At 40.5% G+C, this 22,160-nt stretch overlaps 1 protein-coding gene across 1 annotated transcript in view; it reads left to right on the top strand.

The window, feature by feature from the left end:
* Positions 1-1,854, top strand: part of LOC134208731 (uncharacterized peptidase C1-like protein F26E4.3) — a 41,084-nt gene extending 39,230 nt beyond the window's left edge. Inside the window, exons 6-8 of the mRNA XM_062684588.1 lie at positions 4-203; positions 262-419; positions 808-1,854. Of these exons, the coding sequence (XP_062540572.1) occupies positions 4-203; positions 262-419; positions 808-1,038 (589 nt within the window). The 3' untranslated portion in view covers positions 1,039-1,854. The remainder of the gene's footprint in view (positions 1-3; positions 204-261; positions 420-807) is intronic.
* The last annotated feature ends 20,306 nt before the right edge of the window (positions 1,855-22,160 follow it).

The raw sequence follows: 22,160 nt of genomic DNA, 5'->3' as shown, positions 1-22,160 counted from the left end.
CAGAACTGTCAACGAGGAGTGCTATCCATACATCTCGGCTCACAATGTTTGTAAAATTCGCCCTTCGGACACTTTAATCACTGCCAACTGTGAACTGCCAACCAAGGTCGATCGTACCAACATGTACAAAATGGGCCCGGCCTTCAGTCTGAACAACGAAACCGATATCATGATCGAAATTAAAAACCATGGACCCGTACAAGGTGGGCGCCTAATGTAGACCGTATTAGAATCCAATTACCAATAAATTTCTCCTTGCAGCTATCATGCGCGTCCACCGCGACTTTTTCTCGTACAGGGGCGGTGTCTACCGCCACTCGGCAGCCGCAACTTCAGCTGATCAACGAGCCGGTTATCACTCAGTGCGACTGATTGGTTGGGGAGAGGAGCGCAATGGCTATGAAGTCAGCAAGTACTGGGTGAGTTACTCTCTCGTTTTGTTTTGAATGTAAACACGCCAGGATAGATCTAGTTAGGTCAGTTTGAACTGAGTGAAATTTGTTCCCCTCGAGCTTAGTGTCGCATCTTCAAGGCCTTCACTAATAGGTTTCTTTTATCTGAATTTTTTAACATTCGACTTCATAGATTTGTATTAGTATTATTCAAAAGCTACAAAACAATAGTTTCCATCATCATTTTTGATTGCCCTCAACCACTCAATCATTTTGCGTTGTAATAAATTAGCGTGTATATCTCTCTTTTTCTCTAATCTTGCTTTGAAACAAATTCTCTCTCTTCTCTCTTCTTCACTCACGTACAACCTGTTGCATAACTAACGGCGCCGTTCTTTTTATTTCTCCAATTCAGATTGCCGTCAACTCATGGGGCACGTGGTGGGGTGAAAATGGTCGCTTCCGGATTCTGCGCGGAAGCAACGAGTGTGAAATCGAAAGCTACGTTTTGGCTTCCCTCCCGTACGTCCACCAGCAGGTGAAAAAAATGCGACAGATTGGCGAGCTGCAAGAGATGATCGTTGGTACCGGCTTCGCTCCACATCCCAGCCGGAGATACCCTCCGTACGGTCGTCGATCCGGTTAAACGGTCACATCCACTCTTGGTCCTGCCTCGATCGAGATAACAAAAAAGATAGGAGATGAAAAAAAAAACGTTGTACAGTATTAGTAAGAAATGTTTCGGAGCCCTCTGTAGAATGGATCTGAAAGAGCTTATTCACCACGCAAGCTAGGGTTGATATCGATCGAAAAGATAATGGACGCCTCCAATTCTACAATCCAAAACTCTAAAAAAAAAAGCAAACAAACGAATATAATATAATTTCCAATGTATACTGCCTTCTGGAACTCTCCTCCATTTTTTAGTAGCGGAAAAGTATGAGTTTAAGCATTGTAATCCCCTCACAGTTAGCAAGTTTCGCTTCAAAGAGCACTAGTCGACAATGCAAACATGTAAATCAAAGTGTTCAAATTCTCAAAATTGTTACGAAAGTTAATATTATTTTTTTGGTTTAGCTTGATTTAAGTCAAAATTGGATTAAATTTATCTTAGTTGCTAGTTGTTAAGAAGCCTTAGTTACCTTTAATCCCGATAAGCGAGTAATGCTAGTGAGGAACGTTGAGATAATTGTGAAGTGAAACAAACGAATCATTGTGCCAAAATGGACACAGAAGAGAGAGAAAAACAATACAAGTAGGAATTCGGAGAAAAGTTAATTTGTTTATTGGCACAGCTTGGTAAAGTTTTGTGTTAGTCTGCAATCTATTCAGAATAGATGATGGATATTGATCCAGAGGAAGCATCCCTCTGACTTCGATTTATTACTGAATGTAAATCTTGACCGTTGTAATCGTCAATTTATTGTTTAGAGAATTAAATGTGTTCATAAGCCAATACCAATCATGTTTTGGATAGGATTCTTTCTCATAAAATATTCCGAAAAAACGGTTCTGATTCTGAAGTTGTGAAGAGAAACATCTCTCGTAAAATGTTGCACGACGCTCAGCAAACAAGTTGAGATATATGAAAGATTTCAGCCTACCTTGATTGGCCGATGAGGCATGCAACGGAGCTTTGCGAAGCGCAAAGCTTTGCATGGAAATGAGCGAGTACCGATGTTGATTCAAAGCGGAAACATCACATTTTGTAAATGATCAATAAATTGGCAATTTAGCGTTCCACGAAGAAGAAGAAACACCTTATTTTGTTGTATAGTACATATAGTACATATAGTTATACCCCGTTATAAATTGCATTATTTTTTTGCTGTAATGATCTTTTTATCTAATTATTGAGGTAAGTCTTAGAAGTTAAACGTATATTGATGGTATGTTTTGATGATAGAACTCGAGGCGGAAAATTCTTCTTATTCATGCAATTTAAAATGGAATTAATTTACAGCGATCGATAGCTAGATAGATAGATAGATAGATAGATAGCTAGATAGATAGATAGATAGATAGATAGATAGATAGATAGATAGATAGATAGATAGATAGATAGATAGATAGATAGATAGATAGATAGATAGATAGATAGATAGATAGATAGATAGATAGATAGATAGATAGATAGATAGATAGATAGATAGATAGATAGATAGATAGATAGATAGATAGATAGATAGATAGATAGATAGATAGATAGATAGATAGATAGATAGATAGATAGATAGATAGATAGATAGATAGATAGATAGATAGATAGATAGATAGATAGATAGATAGATAGATAGATAGATAGATAGATAGATAGATAGATAGATAGATAGATAGATAGATAGATAGATAGATAGATAGATAGATAGATAGATAGATAGATAGATAGATAGATAGATGGATAGATAGATAGATAGATAGATAGATAGATAGATAGATAGATAGATAGATAGATAGATAGATAGATAGATAGATAGATAGATAGATAGATAGATAGATAGATAGATAGATAGATAGATAGATAGATAGATAGATAGATAGATAGATAGATAGATAGATAGATAGATAGATAGATAGATAGATAGATAGATAGATAGATAGATAGATAGATAGATAGATAGATAGATAGATAGATAGATAGATAGATAGATAGATAGATAGATAGATAGATAGATAGATAGATAGATAGATAGATAGATAGATAGATAGATAGATAGATAGATAGATAGATAGATAGATAGATAGATAGATAGATAGATAGATAGATAGATCAGAGCAGGTAACGCAGCTGGCTTGCTCGGCCTCGCCCGAGTGTTTGGTGTGTGCAGGTTTAGAAGAAACGGCGGAACACGTGTTGTTCGTGTCGGCGCCGAGTTCACCGAGCTTGACGTCACTCCTCATCGCCTTCAAGACGTCCGAGTACTTGGCCTCGTCCGCCGTGATGACTAGGGCATCGCCCCTGGAGCGATTGGCGCCTACCCTAGACTTCTTGCTACCCTCATTCCATTCCTACCCTAATACCACATGTAAGCCGCTGTGTAATATACAAATTAATCACCTCACCTCCTTTATACCATATTGGGCGTCATCCCCCTCTATTTCCCTGGTCTGGTGCGGCTGAGAGCTGTCAGCCTGCCGTAACCCCTTACCACCGTCTTTCCTGGGTGGACGGACCTTTTCAGGTCCTTCCTCCCCCGGTTTTGGAGGTACCTGGCCGGGGTTCAGCATCCCAGCCCCACTACCCTTGTTCGGGGTAGTAACCCTCCGCGTTTTGGAGCGGCCCCCAGGGAGCTCATCCCCTGGAGACTGTCTCCCCCGTTTTCGTGTCTGCTCCGTTGGAGCAGTCACCCCCGACGTACCCGCAAATACTTGAGCCTTAGTCTGGGTAGACTTTGGCACCACCGTCTTCGCTGGCACGCCTTCGGTCGATTCGACCTTGCCCGAGTCCGCGAATCCTTGGGCCTCAGTCTGGGTAGACCTCGACTCCACCGATTTCACGGGTTTACACTTGGCCGTCCCGACCGCCCTCTCCAGCTTGGCGTCCAGCATCGACTTTCGAAGTTTCTGCAAGCTCCTCTTGAGGTCCTTGCTGATATTATTCTTCGATGACGCAAAGTCGATGATGGTGTCCAGCTGTTCCGTCGCCACCTCGAAGGCCGAAAGCCCATCGCGTTTGCGGTTCATCGCCTCTACAAGCCATGGGCCGTCAATAACCTCTACCGGCGTTTTTTTAGCCGAGATGAAGGTTAAGTGACCCACGCTGGCGCTGCGCACTGAGCTGCCGACTATTGCCTCTGGCCTCCTAGGCGGAGACCTGAACAACCCACCTCTTGCGAAGGGGTTGTCGCCTACACTACTACCACTAATTGAAGAATTGACTTGGTTTTCCATTTTGGTCCCACGAGTTGCTCGGGAAAAGAGGTCCACCACGCCAGAGCCCAGCATGGCGCGGTAAGGGACCATTACTGTGGAGGGTGCCCAGGTACCCCACAGGCTCCGTTAAAGGCCTAGCTTATTATTTCACTCCCTGGCCATGCAACCCCTCGGCACGGGTCGCTTGACGCCTTGGGATTAGGGGTTAGGGACGATGGTCCCGGTCTAACTCGCAGTGGCCATGGGGAGGGGTCGTCAAGCCCTTGGACAAAGTCCCTGCTGCCCCCCGACAAACCGATGTCTGTATGTTTGTGTATGTATGTGTGTTTTGTGTGTGTACACAACTTATGTGTGTATGTGTACAAATTTTGTAGACACATTTTTTTGAACTTAGCATTACCCGATTTATTTACTCGCAACAAGTTGCATTCGACAGGGAATGCGGTCCCATTCTTTGCTATTGAAAATTGTCCCGAACCAACATTGCATTTAGGTGGATTAATCTGGGCTTTTTGCAATACATTTTACGATGCACAAGAAAGGCATCATCGCCGCTAGGTGGATAAATCTGAGTTTTATTTGTTATGGTCGATAATCGATAATAAATAAATAATTTTAAAAAATCCGTTTTTCGGACTTTGTGTCAAAATGACGCTCATCCGCAGCTATCCGCAGCTGGATTCTCGTTCCGCAGGTAGCGTAGACCCCCAACTAAACTGTGGTGGTGGTCTCTCGAGACTCCTCGGACCTACTCGCTAGATATAGTCCAACATAGCCAAAAATATACATTTTTTCCAATAATTACTCAATTTTTGCCAATTTGTATTATCCGTGTACCCTCAACAACATACTCATTTCATAGTTTAGACAATTATCTTTCCAACACTGTATCAAATTCAAAAATCGGACCGTTATTCGCTGAGAAAAATTGCATTTATTTGAAATGCATTTTTTCTTCAATTTTCACAATTTTCCCAAGTCTGATGTCTGTGGCGCAATGAGTTTTCATCACAGGGGGCTGAAATTTTGGGAATCTAGGTTTGAACTATCTGTTTATAAAATGGTATACAAGACACGTCATTCAAAGCAAGTCAATTTTTCGATTTTTGGCCACCACTTTCCCCATAGTGCTCCGGTAGTTGCTAAGTTTCTCAGATTCTGACTATCAGTTTGTGCAGGCAAGTGGCTAGCTTTTCCGATTCCGGGCCCATCTTGATGAGCTCAGCTCTGATACCATCCTTACCTGCTGCTTTATTGGTCTTTAACTGTTGGATGGCATCCTTAACTTCCCTCAAGGTGTGGGCTGGTTGGCTGAACTGACGTAGACATCTCCTCCGCTGCCTTAACTTTCACTGCCTGTACTTTCAGCGCCATGCAAATGTTCCTCGTAGTGCTGCTTCCACCTTTCGATCACCACACGTTCGTCCATCAAGATGCTCCCATCCTTATCCCGGCACATTTCGGCTTGCGGCCTTTGCGGGATGCATAACTTGCGTGTATCTTGAGAACGGCACAGCTGTTCCATCTCCTCGCACTCCGCTTCTTCCAGACGGCGTTCCTTCTCCTGAAAAAGGCGGGTCTGCTGTCTCCGCTTCCGTCTATAACGTTCCACGTTCTGCCGGGTACCTTGCTGCAATGCGACCGCCCGCGTTGCGTCCTTCTCCTCCATAATCTGTCTGCACTCTTCGTCGAACCAATCGTTCCGTCGACTTCGTGCCATATACCCGACGTTGTTTTTCGCTGCGTCGTCAATGGCTGCTTTGACTGTATTCCAGCAGTCCTCAAGAGGGGCCCCATCGAGCTCACCCTCTTCCGGCAACGCTGCCTCGAGATGCTGCACGCATGCAGTGGCGACATCAGGTTGCTTCAATCGCTCTAGGTCGTACCGCGACGGTCGTCGGCACCGAACATTGTTCATGACGGATAGTTTTGGACGCAGTTTAACCATCATCAGGTAGTGGTCAGAGTCGATGTTAGGGCCACGATATGTCCTGACGTCGATAATGTCGGTGAAGTGCCGTCCATCAATCAGAATGTGGTCGATTTGTGATTCTGTCTGCAGTGGTGATCTCCAGGTGTACCGATACGGGAGGCTGTGTTGGAAGTAGGTGCTGCGAATAGCCATATTCTTGGAGGCGGCGAAACCAATTAGTCGTAAGCGTCGTAATGCGTCCTTATCATCATCAGTGCTTCCGGACTGTAGGCTAAGGATGTTGATTATGCTGAAATTTAAGAACCGGCCTTTGGTCATCAACCTGCACATTCTCTCGTTGATCGGCCACCACCCGATCACGCGCCTTTGCATATCGCCCATCACTATGAAAGCTGTTCCCAGCTCGTGTGTGTTGCCGCAGCTCTGGTAGATGGTATGATTACCTCTAAACGTTCGCACCATTGATCCCTTCCAACAAACCTCCTGCAGCGCTACGATGCCGAATCCACGGACCTTGAGCACATCGGCGAGTATGCGTGTGCTTCCGATGAAGTTGAGAGATTTGCAGTTCCACGAACCGAGTTTCCAATCGCTAGTCCCTTTTCGTCGCAGTGGTCTTCGCCGATGGTTCCGGTCCGTACTCTCTTGTTGATTGTTCGTTGCGAATGTTTTTTTTATAAAGGCTGGCTTGCACACCAAACTTCCTAAATTCCCGAAGGACCATTCCTCCTTATTTCCGGTGGACCATGGTGCACAGTTTCATTTAGAATCCCTCGCTGACACTCGGACGATGATCAGCCGCCCCTAACATAAAGAACGGACGCTGTTGTGAGCTGATCCTGACGTGGAGAACAAACGCTCAGTAAGATTTGCACCGCAGGAGAGGAGCAAACCCTCCTTCCCTGTCAGCATACGACCATAGTTCCCTAACTTCCCTAAGCTTGCTCGTATCCCGGCCGGCACCACGGGCAGATGGGGATAGGAGTTGCTGGTTAAGAGGCTAAGGACCGTGAGATGGGGTCTATTTTATTCCTTCAGGTACGCGAAGTACCAATGGTACGCTTTCCCCAGCATTTGCCTGTACCTCGTTTTCGGAAACCGTTACAAGATCCTTGAAAAGAATCTTTGCTGAAGCACATTGGAAACTAATATAACAGCCACTGAAAAGATTCAATAATTACGTAACGCAAAAATTGTCCATTTAATCTGCATTGCACACAAGGTGTGATTTTCAGAAAACGTTCAAAAGCCATTTAGTTTCATAAATGCTGTATAAGATCGTAAATGCGTTATCTTTCTCCGCTTTATGCTTTTTTTGGTATTATTTCAAGCCTGCCATACAATACAAAAAAACTTCTCCTAAAGTTTTCTTATTTCTCCATGAGTTTTAGCTTTTAAAGATAGTTCTTCATATTTCTCCCAAAGGTAAGAAGCGCGTGCACACCCGACCCTTGAAGACACAAGTGCAACGATTACTAGTAAAGTGCACCAAGTGTCCTCATCGTTTTCTAGTATACGAAGATCCGCATAGAAATGGTGAATTGGTAAAAGTTGTTCCTGTTCGCTTCAACCGGCGATGGAATGGCTACATAAGAATTGCACCAGCGATTCAGCAACATAGTTTCTCTATCTGATTCCAGCCTTGAATGAACCATAGTTACTATGAACGAATCAAAAGTTTTCGAACTCGACCAAAGTATGATCACCGTCGTCCAATTCGATGCTAAAAAATAATTTTTCAGGAGAAGCGTTTTGAATAGCTTCCTTGTGCTGCAGCAAAACTAAAAAAAATCATATGAATTGCTTGTTCAATTTTAAACTCATTATCTATGCTTTGATATTTTCACGTGGATTCAGGTGATAATCTAAAACCGACAACCTTTATCATAATCCTACAAAAACTTAACTATCAATTTGATAATAAATTTTTACCCCCACCTTCTACCCTAATTTATCAATCAGCGAGAAAAATCTCCGAATCGAATTATTTGGTTGTTCCAAGATGAAGAGCTAAATATCAATCCGTCCCAATTTGCAATTCAAATTGCAGTGCGGAAGCCGTATCGAAGATTGCAAGCATGCTCGCGGATAAAATACGCGAGGAAAACAGAGCAACATAATGAAAGGACCAATCGAGCAGTTCGGGAAAATCAAGCGAAGAAAACTGTTAACCCGAATCGCCATCTATGAGGAAATGGATGATAGTTGAATACAGGAACTCATTCTCATTTATTTGTTTGTTCATCTTTGTAGAATGAATTAATGAGAATAGGACGCCAAGAGAGAACGAAACGCTAGCACGCTTAAATATTTACAGTGAAATTAATTTTATTAAAATATACTGAAACATTTTTAGTATAAGCCGCATGGCAATGATTTTTTTTTGACGTTTATTATTTTTGAATTATTCAACAAAATGTCAATATATTATTAGTACCTTGTATTTTTCGCTTTTATTAGAATACATTTTGAGTACTGGGAAATCGAACGAAATGTCTGTATGAGAGGCTTGAAGTGTATTAGACTGCGAGAAGGAGAGACTTTTAAAGAGAACGAATTCTGTTGAGAACGCAGCATCCACAGCTGATTCTTGCTGTGCTTTGTCGTGACGATAAACTGATGCAGAGTAAATAAGCTTACGAAACAGGAACCACAGCAGGCCGGGAAAATGCAGAAGGATATTTGGCTCTTAGTGGTCGGCACAGTCCCCCGCATAAAAACATTCTAATGCTCTTATAGGTCTGTATATGTATACATAAGCTTGCACAATCGTTCTGGCTGAAACAGAAATTGTGTGTGTTGTCAGTCGGGTGAAACCGTTCGCTGTTTCCATGTCATCAAAACAGGTGTTAGTGAGCCGACGGGTGGGTTTGCGGATACATCATGCAGAAGAGGAAACCTCGGTATTTAACACAATAGTCCAATACTGCATCATCATCATCGATAAGGTGTAGCAAACCGGCATAAATTATTAAAATTTCTTTCACAGGATGTATGTTACATACATTATCTAAAGAAAATCAGATAAACCGACTAAGTAGGTTTAAGATGAATTTACGTTACAAAATTGAATTAGACTGAAGAAGTTCACAAGATTCAAGTTATTAGGGAACTAACTGTTGGCACAAAACTCTGGTGTTTCGCAATTGTTTTTAAATACCCTGAAGTATAGTGAAACACCACAGCTACTGCATATCCATTTGTTGAAACTCTATAAAAATCCTCAGAAAAATCACATACCACTATCCAACCCAACTGTTCATTCAAGCTTCACCAAAGTCTCACCACAACTAGTTAATATATACTCTATTATAGTTGTCGTCATGCTTGTGGAAAACTTCCGGACATGGTGCACGGCCACGAAGACAGCATCCCAACCTTTGCCCCTGCCATCCCAAAGAACAAACCTCAACCTCACCGAATCCATACAGCCATAAATATATACCACTCAGTCAACCTTTCAGCAGGCGAACTGTGCCGTCTGAACAGTAAAATTTTGTCCCTCTTCTCACCAAAATAATCGCTCGGCTGAATTTGTGCCCGGTGCGAATTTGCACAGTCCACAGCCTTTGGCGTTCATCTGGACCAGACTGGCCTGCCCGCAATATACAGAACTAAAAAAGGAGCAAACTTCAGAACGTACTGCCTACAACTGACTGAAATGAGTTCTTGGCTCTGGGTCTGTAGGTCAACCCAAACTTGTTCGCTGCACCATGACTGAAAAGTGGAAAGTCTAAAGTGCTTGCAGCTGGTTGTTCTTTTCAACACTCCAAATTCGGACAAGGACTAACCGATATCCGTCCAGTCGGGCCGTCGAATGTCAGCCATTTTTTTGGTCGAATGCAGTCAATCATGGCTGTAGAGAACAAATACGAATGTGGAGAAATGATCAGAAACAGCTGCTGTTTGCTAGATTTTGGGCAAGGTTGAATTTCTCAAATATAAGTGTTTGAGTAGTATTTATCTTCTGTATATAGAACAAATCACTAATTTGACGTTGTATAGAAATAATTGTTTTGTGGTTAATTTAGAAGACTAAGGATTATTTTATTTTACCAAATATCTTGCTTATTCGCCCATTTTAATCCATCGTTCATTCTGCACCTTATTCGTCAAACTTTAGAAATAAAAAAATAATCTGATTTCCCTCTTTCTCACTTTGCCTAAACACAACTGTGCCGATGGCAATCTTTTCATTTTTCCAAAAAGGTATTTTACCAAAACGGTTTTTCCAAAACGGTAACTCACACACTTCAATTCTGTGTATCCCCTTTATCCACTAAAATCCATTAGAAATGATTAAAAAGGATTTTAAAATTATATGTCCAAACAAAAATGAAAGCTTTTTCGGCATATCCAGTGCTAGCCATATCGTGTTGTCAAATTTGAAGCATTTTCAATGAGATAATAAATAATAAAATATGTATATATCGTTGACGTTATTATTTGTTATATCATTGATGTTGCTATTTTTTAATTGTTTAAAATTAAAAGGGTTAACTAGTATTGTTCTTAAATGTTTATTACACATATTAACAATTAAACTGAAATTTCATAAAAACATACATAAACATTTTAATTCCGGCATGGTTCAATTTAACCAGAGGAAAATCCTATAACTGCCTGAGGTAATTGACATGTTTTAGTAATAACTAAAAATGTATCATCTAATGTCAAAGAGCATAAAGATGATCTTCTACTTCTTGGCTCTACACTCCAACTCTATTAATCCTACGTATGATGACAATGGATCGATCGCCGCGATTTTATGTTTCGGTTGCTAATCGATTGATTTTCGGCGAGAAATAAAACAAATGTTTGCCAGATTGTCCGGACGTTTCGGTCGATTCACTGGCCTTCGACCATCTTCTGCGGACTAATCTTCCTGCCGCTTCCTTACTCTAAGTAGTAGTAATGGCCGTCTTAGAGTAAGGAAGCGGCAGGAAGATTAGTCCGCAGAAGATGGTCGAAGGCCAGTGAATCGACCGAAACGTCCGGACAATCTGGCAAACATTTGTTTTATTTCTCGCCGAAAATCAATCGATTAGCAACCGAAACATAATCCTACGTATGCACGTCTTGCCTTGATTAAACCCATCAGAATAATCACAATAAAGCTATTTGATGTTTGTATTATTCGTCATAATGAAATACTTCTTAAAATCGTTTTGTAACTAAAAATGTAACTAACTAACTTTCAAACCAATTGGCTTCACATGAGAATCATGAGATCAATAGGAATTTGTGATTGCTACATATAGAGTATTATTAAATAAACACAAACACAGCGTTCCTAATTGAATAAAAAAAAAACAAAACAAAAATAGTTGAGAAATAAAGTAGTAAGAGCTGTACACATCATTTTAATAAGAAAATTTATAGCCTTGGAATATTTTCGTGCTTGCTGACTCACAATATGCATGCTTACACATTTTCAGCTGCATCAATCATCTGAAAAGCGAAATATGCTTTTCCGTAATCACGAATTGACAAATTGGAAAGAAACTAATGGATGAAATAAGAAGATGCGTAGACCCACCGGCAGTTACTTGAAACCGTACACTTTTCGTTAATGGTGGCACGGAAATGTGCATTATTGTCTCCGACCGATTGTCGCGATGAAATGCCGTCACAAGCGATAACTAGAGGATTAATTTATTTTATACTTACGTGTTTTAAATGATCAATCGGTATTGAAAAACTTGAACTGTCAAATCTTTTCTTATTATGGCCGCCATATATGTTGAAAAATAACCAACCGGCGTTATCTATAGTACATAAGCAATTCAGCAGTAAATCAGCTTCATAAATGTAAAATCTGAACATTATGATTCATAGTTGATTTTGGAAATAATTCGGATCTCGAAATATCGTCTCGGATGTTATCGCCATATTTTTGCCTTTCTCGTATACTAAGTATACGGTAAAGGCTATATGATCGCTCCAAAAACAAACTTTTTATAGAAGGCCCGGAGACCCATAGTGTTATATACCAATCGACTCAGTTCGACGAATCGAGGTGATGTCTGTGTGTGTGTGTGTGTGTGTGTGTGTATGTGTGTGTGTATGTGTGTGTGTGCGCAAAACTACTCAAAAAACGTCACTCATTTTTCGGGCACTTATCCTCAACCGATTTGCTCGCAACAAGTTGCATTCGACGCAGAATCCTGTCCCATTGTTTCCTATTTGAAATTGCCCAGATCGAACTATGGGATCAGAAGTTATGGCCAAAATACAAATTCATACGAAAAAATCGCGTAAAAAATGTCACTCATTTTTCGGGCACTTATCCTCAACCGATTTGCTCGTAACAAGTTGCATTCGACGCAGAATCCTGTCCCATTGTTTCCTATTTGAAATTGGTCAGATCGAACTATGGGATCAGAAGTTATGGCCAAAATACAAATTCATACGAAAAAATCACGTAAAAAATGTCACTCATTTTTCGGGCACTTATCCTCAACCGATTTGCTCGCAACAAGTTGCATTCGACGCAGAATCCTGTCCCATTGTTTCCTATTTGAAATTGGTCAGATCGGACTATGGGATCAGAAGTTATGGCCAAAATACAAATTCATACAAAAAAATCGGGTAAAAAATGTCACTCATTTTTCGGGAACTTATTCTCAACAGATTTGCTCGCAACAAATTGCATTCGATGCAGAATCCTGTCCCATTGTTTCCTATTTGAAATTGGCCAGATCGAACTATGGGATCGAAAGTTGTGGCCAAAATACAAATTCATACGAAAAAATCACGTAAAAAATGTCACTCATTTTTCGGGCACTTATCCTCAACCGATTTGCTCGCAACAAAATGCATTCGACGCAGAATCCTGTCCCATTGTTTCCTATTTGAAATTGGCCAGATCGAACTATGAGATCGAAAGTTGTGGCCAAAATACAAATTCATACGAAAAAATCGCGTAAAAAATGTCACTCGCAACAAGTTGCATTCGACGCAGAATCCTGTCCCATTGTTTCCTATTTGAAATTGCCCAGATCGAACTATGGGATCAGAAGTTATGGCCAAAATACAAATTCATACGAAAAAATCGCGTAAAAAATGTCACTCATTTTTCGGGCACTTATCCTCAACCGATTTGCTCGTAACAAGTTGCATTCGACGCAGAATCCTGTCCCATTGTTTCCTATTTGAAATTGGCCAGATCGAACTATGGGATCAGAAGTTATGGCCAAAATACAAATTCATACGAAAAAATCACGTAAAAAATGTCACTCATTTTTCGGGCACTTATCCTCAACCGATTTGCTCGCAACAAGTTGCATTCGACGCAGAATCCTGTCCCATTGTTTCTTATTTGAAATTGGCCAGATCGAACTATGGGATCGAAAGTTATGGCCAAAATACAAATTCATACGAAAAAATCGCGTAAAAAATGTCACTCATTTTTCTGGCACTTATCCTCAACCGATTTGCTCGCAACAAGTTGCATTCGACGCAGAATCCTGTCCCATTGTTTCCTATTTGAAATTGGTCAGATCGAACTATGGGATCAGAAGTTATGGCCAAAATACAAATTCATACGAAAAAATCGCGTAAAAAATGTCACTCATTTTTCTGGCACTTACCCTCACCCCATTTGCTCGCAACAAATTGCAACCCGCGCAGAATACTGTCCCATTGTTTCTTATTTGAAATTGGCCAGATCGAACTATGGGATCGAAAGTTATGGCCAAAATACAAATTCATACGAAAAATCGCGTAAAAATGTCACTCATTTTCCGGGCACTTATCCTCAACCGATTTGCTCGCAACAAGTTGCATTCGACGTAAAATCCTGTCCCGTTGTTTTCTATTTGAAATTGGTCAGATCGGACTATAGGATCAGAAGTTATGGCCAAAATACAAATTCATACGAAAAAATCGCGTAAAAAATGTCACTCATTTTTCGGGCACTTATCCTCAACCGATTTGCTCGCAACAAATCCTGCCCCATTGTTTCCTATTTGAAATTGGCCAGATCGAACTATGAGATCGAAAGTTACGGCCAAAATACAAATTCATACGAAAAAATCGCGTAAAAAATGTCACTCATTTTCCGGGCACTTATCCTCAATCGATTTGCTCACAACTAGTTGCATTCGACGTAGAATCCTCTCCCGTTGTTTCCTATTGAAAATTGGCCATATCGGACTATGGGATCGAAAATTATACCATTTTTGCCTTTCTCGTATACTAAGTATACGGTAAAGGCTATATGATCGCTCCAAAAACAAACTTTTTATAGAAGGCCCGGAGACCCATAGTGTTATATACCAATCGACTCAATTCGACGAATCGAGGTGATGTCTGTGTGTGTGTGTATGTGTGTGTGTGTGTGTGCGCAAAACTACTCAAAAAATGTCACTCATTTTTCGGGCACTTATCCTCAACCGATTTGCTCGCAACAAGTTGCATTCGACGCAGAATCCTGTCCCATTGTTTCCTATTTGAAATTGCCCAGATCGAACAATGGGATCAGAAGTTATGGCCAAAATACAAATTCATACGAAAAATCGCGTAAAAATGTCACTCATTTTTTCAGGCACTTAAGCTCAACCGATTTGCTCCTAACAAGTTGCATTCGACGCAGAATCCTGTCCCATTGTTTCCTATTTGAAATTGGCCAGATCGAACTATGGGATCAGAAGTTATGGCCAAAATACAAATTCATACGAAAAAATCGCGTAAAAAATGTCACTCATTTTTCGGGCACTTATCCTCAACCGATTTGCTCGTAACAAGTTGCATTCGACGCAGAATCCTGTCCCATTGTTTCCTATTTGTAATTGGCCAGATCGAACTATGGGATCAGAAGTTATGGCCAAAATACAAATTCATACGAAAAAATCGAGTAAAAAATGTCACTCATTTTTCGGGCACTTAGCCTCAACTGATTTGCTCGCAACAAATTGCATTCGACGCAGAATCCTGTCCCATTGTTTCCTATTTGAAATTGGCCAGATCGAACTATGGGATCGAAAGTTATGGCCAAAATACAAATTCATACGAAAAAATCGCGTAAAAAATGTCACTCATTTTCCGGGCACTTATCCTCAACCGATTTGCTCGCAACAAGTTGCATTCGACGTAAAATCCTGTCCCGTTGTTTTGAAATTGGTAAGATCGGACTATAGGATCAGAAGTTATGGCCAAAATACAAATTCATACGAAAAAATCGCGTAAACAATGTCACTCATTTTTCGGGCACTTATCCTCAACCGATTTGCTCGCAACAAGTTGCATTCGACGTAGAATCCTGTCCCGTTGTTTTCTATTTGAAATTGGTCAGATCGGACTATAGGATCAGAAGTTATGGCCAAAATACAAATTCATACGAAAAAATCGCGTAAACAATGTCACTCATTTTTCGGGCACTTATCCTCAACCGATTTGCTCGCAACAAGTTGCATTCGACGTAAAATCCTGTCCCGTTGTTTTCTATTTGAAATTGGTAAGATCGGACTATAGGATCAGAAGTTATGGCCAAAATACAAATTCATACGAAAAAATCGCGTAAACAATGTCACTCATTTTCGGGCACTTATCCTCAACTGATTTGCTCGCAACAAGTTGCATTCAACGCAAAATCCTGCCCCATTGTTTCCTATTTGAAATTGGCCAGATCGAACTATGAGATCGAAAGTTACGGCCAAAATACAAATTCATACGAAAAATCACGTAAAATGTCACTCATTTTTCGGGCACTTATCCTCAACCGATTTGCTCGCAACAAATTGCATTCGACGCAGAATCCTGTCCCATTGTTTTTTATTTGAAATTGGTCAGATCGAACTATGGGATCGAAAGTTATGTCCAAAATACAAATTCATACGAAAAAATCGCGTAAAAAATGTCACTCATTTTCCGGGCACTTATCCTCAACCGATTTGCTCGCAACAAGTTGCATTCGACGTAAAATCCTGTCCCGTTGTTTTGAAATTGGTAAGATCGGACTATAGGATCAGAAGTTATGGCCAAAATACAAATTCATACGAAAAAATCGCGTAAACAATGTCACTCATTTTTCGGGCACTTATCCTCAACCGATTTGCTCGCAACAAGTTGCATTCGACGTAAAATCCTGTCCCGTTGTTTTCTATTTGAAATTGGTCAGATCGGACTATAGGATCAGAAGTTATGGCCAAAATACAAATTCATACGAAAAAATCGCGTATAAAATGTCACTCATTTTCCGGGCACTTATCCTCAATCGATTTGCTCACAACTAGTTGCATTCGACGTAGAATCCTGTTCCGTTGTTTCCTATTGAAAATTGGCCATATCGGACTATGGGATCGAAAATTATACCATTTTTGCCTTTCTCGTATACTAAGTATACGGTAAAGGCTATATGATCGCTCCAAAACAAACTTTTATAGAAGGCCCGGAGACACATAGTGTTATATACCAATCGACTCAGTTCGACGAATCGAGGTGATGTCTGTGTGTGTGTGTGTGTGTGTGTGTGTGTGTGTGTGTGTGTGTGTGTGTGTGTGTGTGTGTGTGTGTGTGTGTGTGTGTGTGTGTGTGTGTGTGTGTGTGTGTGTGTGTGTGTGTGTGTGTGTGTGTGTGTGTGTGTGTGTGTGTGTGTGCGCAAAACTACTCAAAAAATGTCACTCATTTTTCGGGCACTTATCCTCAACCGATTTGCTCGCAACAAATTGCATTCGACGCAGAATCCTGTCCCATTGTTTCCTATTTGAAATTGGCCAGATCGAACTATGAGATCGAAAGTTGTGGCCAAAATACAAATTCATACGAAAAATCGCGTAAAAAATGTCACTCATTTTCTGGCACTTATCCTCAACCGATTTGCTCGCAACAAGTTGCATTCGACGCAGAATCCTGTCCCATTGTTTCCTATTTGAAATTGGTCAGATCGAACTATGGGATCAGAAGTTATGGCCAAAATACAAATTCATATGAAAAAATCGAGTAAAAAATGTCACTCATTTTTCGGGCACTTAGCCTCAACCGATTTGCTCGCAACAAATTGCATTCGACGCAGAATCCTGTCCCATTGTTTCTTATTTGAAATTGGCCAGATCGAACTATGGGATCGAAAGTTATGGCCAAAATACAAATTCATACGAAAAAATCGCGTAAAAAATGTCACTCATTTTCCGGGCATTTATCCTCAACCGATTTGCTCGCAACAAGTTGCATTCGACGTAAAATCCTGTCCCGTTGTTTTCTATTTGAAATTGGTAAGATCGGACTATAGGATCAGAAGTTATGGCCAAAATACAAATTCATACGAAAAAATCGCGTAAACAATGTCACTCATTTTTCGGGCACTTATCCTCAACCGATTTGCTCGCAACAAGTTGCATTCGACGTAAAATCCTGTCCCGTTGTTTTCTATTTGAAATTGGTCAGATCGGACTATAGGATCAGAAGTTATGGCCAAAATACAAATTCATACGAAAAAATCGCGTAAAAAATGTCACTCATTTTCCGGCACTTATCCTCAACCGATTGGCTCGCAACAAGTTGCATTCAACGCAAAAGCCTGCCCCATTGTTTCCTATTTGAAATTGGCCAGATCGAACTATGAGATCGAAAGTTACGGCCAAAATACAAATTCATACGAAAAAATCGCGTAAACAATGTCACTCATTTTTCGGGCACTTATCCTCAACCGATTTGCTCGCAACAAGTTGCATTCGACGTAAACTCCTGTCCCGTTGTTTTCTATTTGAAATTGGTCAGATCGGACTATAGGATCAGAAGTTATGGCCAAAATACAAATTCATTCGAAAAAATCGCGTAAAAAATGTAACTCATTTTCCGGGCACTTATCCTCAATCGATTTGCTCACAACTAGTTGCATTCGACGTAGAATCCTGTCCCGTTGTTTTCTATTTGAAATTGGTCAGATCGGACTATAGGATCAGAAGTTATGGCCAAAATACAAATTCATACGAAAAAATCGCGGAAACAATGTCACTCATTTTTCGGGCACTTATCCTCAACTGATTTGCTCGCAACAAGTTGCATTCGACGTAAAATCCTGTCCTGTTGTTTTCTATTTGAAATTGGTCAGATCGGACTATAGGATCAGAAGTTATGGCCAAAATACAAATTCATACGAAAAATCGCGTAAACAATGTCACTCATTTTTCGGGCACTTATCCTCAACTGATTTGCTCGCAACAAGTTGCATTCGACGTAAAATCCTGTCCCGTTGTTTTCTATTTGAAATTGGTAAGATCGGACTATAGGATCAGAAGTTATGGCCAAAATACAAATTCATACGAAAAATCGCGTAAACAATGTCACTCATTTTCGGGCACTTATCCTCAACTGATTTGCTCGCAACAAGTTGCATTCGACGTAAAATCCTGTCCCGTTGTTTTCTATTTGAAATTGGTCAGATCGGACTATAGGATCAGAAGTTATGGCCAAAATACAAATTCATACGAAAAATCGCGTAAACAATGTCACTCATTTTTCGGGCACTTATCCTCAACCGATTTGCTCGCAACAAGTTGCATTCGACGTAAAATCCTGTCCCGTTGTTTTCTATTTGAAATTGGTCAGATCGGACTATAGGATCAGAAGTTATGGCCAAAATACAAATTCATACGAAAAAATCGCGTAAAAAATGTCACTCATTTTCCGGGCACTTATCCTCAATCGATTTGCTCACAACTAGTTGCATTCGACGTAGAATCCTGTTCCGTTGTTTCCTATTGAAAATTGGCCATATCGGACTATGGGATCGAAAATTATACCACTTTTTGCCTTTCTCGTATACTAAGTATACGGTAAAGGCTATATGATCGCTCCGAAAACAAACTTTTTATAGAAGGCCCGGAGACCCATAGTGTTATATACCAATCGACTCAGTTCGACGAATCGAGGTGATGTCTGTGTGTGTGTGTGTGTGTGTGTGTGTATGTGTGTGTGTATGTGTGTGTGTGTGTGCGCAAAACTACTCAAAAAATGTCACTCATTTTTCGGGCACTTATCCTCAACCGATTTGCTCGCAACAAGTTGCATTCGACGCAGAATCCTGTCCCATTGTTTCCTATTTGAAATTGGCCAGATCGAACTATGGGATCAGAAGTTATGGCCAAAATACAAATTCATACGAAAAAATCGCGTAAAAAATGTCACTCATTTTTCGGGCACTTATCCTCAACCGATTTGCTCGTAACAAGTTGCATTCGACGCAGAATCCTGTCCCATTGTTTCCTATTTGAAATTGGTCAGATCGAACTATGGGATCAGAAGTTATGGCCAAAATACAAATTCATACGAAAAAATCACGTAAAAAATGTCACTCATTTTTCGGGCACTTATCCTCAACCGATTTGCTCGCAACAAGTTGCATTCGACGCAGAATCCTGTCCCATTGTTTCCTATTTGAAATTGGTCAGATCGGACTATGGGATCAGAAGTTATGGCCAAAATACAAATTCATACGAAAAAATCGCGTAAAAAATGTCACTCATTTTTCGGGAACTTATTCTCAACAGATTTGCTCGCAACAAATTGCATTCGATGCAGAATCCTGTCCCATTGTTTCCTATTTGAAATTGGCCAGATCGAACTATGGGATCGAAAGTTGTGGCCAAAATACAAATTCATACGAAAAAATCACGTAAAAAATGTCACTCATTTTTCGGGCACTTATCCTCAACCGATTTGCTCGCAACAAAATGCATTCGACGCAGAATCCTGTCCCATTGTTTCCTATTTGAAATTGGCCAGATCGAACTATGAGATCGAAAGTTGTGGCCAAAATACAAATTCATACGAAAAAATCGCGTAAAAAATGTCACTCATTTTTCGGGCACTTATCCTCAACCGATTTGCTCGTAACAAGTTGCATTCGACGCAGAATCCTGTCCCATTGTTTCCTATTTGAAATTGCCCAGATCGAACTATGGGATCAGAAGTTATGTCCAGAAGACAAACTCATCCGAAAAATCGCGTAAAAATGTCACTCATTTTTCGGGCACTTATCCTAAACCGATTTGCTCGTAACAAGTTGCATTCGACGCAGAATCCTGTCCCATTGTTTCCTATTTGAAATTGCCCAGATCGAACTATGGGATCAGAAGTTATGGCCAAAATACAAATTCATACGAAAAAATCGCGTAAAAATGTCACTCATTTTTCGGGCACTTATCCTCAACCGATTTGCTCGTAACAAGTTGCATTCGACGCAGAATCCTGTCCCATTGTTTCCTATTTGAAATTGGCCAGATCGAACTATGGGATCAGAAGTTATGGCCAAAATACAAATTCATACGAAAAAATCACGTAAAAAATGTCACTCATTTTTCGGGCACTTATCCTCAACCGATTTGCTCGCAACAAGTTGCATTCGACGCAGAATCCTGTCCCATTGTTTCCTATTTGAAATTGGCCAGATCGAACTATGAGATCGAAAGTTGTGGCCAAAATACAAATTCATACGAAAAATCGCGTAAAAATGTCACTCATTTTTCAGGCACTTACCCTTAACCGATTTGCTCGCAACAAGTTGCATTCGACGCAGAATCCTGTCCCATTTTTTCCTATTTGAAATTGGTCAGATCGAACTATGGGATCAGAAGTAATGGCCAAAATACAAATTCATACGAAAAACCGAGTAAAAATGTCACTCATTTTTCTGGCACTTATCCTCAACCGATTTGCTCGCAACAAATTGCATTCGACGCAGAATCCTGTCCCATTGTTTCTTATTTGAAATTGGCCAGATCGAACTATGGGATCGAAAGTTATGGCCAAAATACAAATTCATACGAAAAAATCGCGTAAAAAATGTCACTCATTTTCCGGGCACTTATCCTCAACCGATTTGCTCGCAACAAGTTGCATTCGACGTAAAATCCTGTCCCGTTGTTTTCTATTTGAAATTGGTCAGATCGGACTATAGGATCAGAAGTTATGGCCAAAATACAAATTCATACGAAAAAATCGCGTAAAAAATGTCACTCATTTTTCGGGCACTTATCCTCAACCGATTTGCTCGCAACAAATCCTGCCCCATTGTTTCCTATTTGAAATTGGCCAGATCGAACTATGAGATCGAAAGTTACGGCCAAAATACAAATTCATACGAAAAAATCGCGTAAAAATGTCACTCATTTTCCGGGCACTTATCCTCAATCGATTTGCTCACAACTAGTTGCATTCGACGTAGAATCCTCTCCCGTTGTTTCCTATTGAAAATTGGCCATATCGGACTATGGGATCGAAAATTATACCATTTTTGCCCTTCTCGTATACTAAGTATACGGTAAAGGCTATATGATCGCTCAAAAACAAACTTTTATAGGAGGACCGGAGACCCATAGTGTTATATACCAATCGACTCAATTCGACGAATCGAGGTGATGTCTGTGTGTGTGTGTATGTGTGTGTGTGTGTGTGCGCAAAACTACTCAAAAAATGTCACTCATTTTTCGGGCACTTATCCTCAACCGATTTGCTCGCAACAAGTTGCATTCGACGCAGAATCCTGTCCCATTGTTTCCTATTTGAAATTGCCCAGATCGAACAATGGGATCAGAAGTTATGGCCAAAATACAAATTCATACGAAAAAATCGCGTAAAAAATGTCACTCATTTTTCGGGCACTTATCCTCAACCGATTTGCTCTTAACAAGTTGCATTCGACGCAGAATCCTGTCCCATTGTTTCCTATTTGAAATTGGCCAGATCGAACTATGGGATCAGAAGTTATGGCCAAAATACAAATTCATACGAAAAAATCGCGTAAAAATATCACTCATTTTTCGGGCACTTATCCTCAACCGATTTGCTCTTAACAAGTTGCATTCGACGCAGAATCCTGTCCCATTGTTTCCTATTTGAAATTGGCCAGATCGAACTATGGGATCAGAAGTTATGGCCAAAATACAAATTCATACGAAAAAATCGCGTAAAAAATGTCACTCATTTTTCGGGCACTTAGCCTCAACTGATTTGCTCGCAAC

The sequence above is a fragment of the Armigeres subalbatus genome, chromosome 2 (genome assembly GCF_024139115.2).
Source record: "Armigeres subalbatus isolate Guangzhou_Male chromosome 2, GZ_Asu_2, whole genome shotgun sequence".
Taxonomy (NCBI): Eukaryota; Metazoa; Arthropoda; class Insecta; order Diptera; family Culicidae; genus Armigeres; species Armigeres subalbatus.
This window is presented reverse-complemented; position numbering and strand designations above follow the sequence as displayed.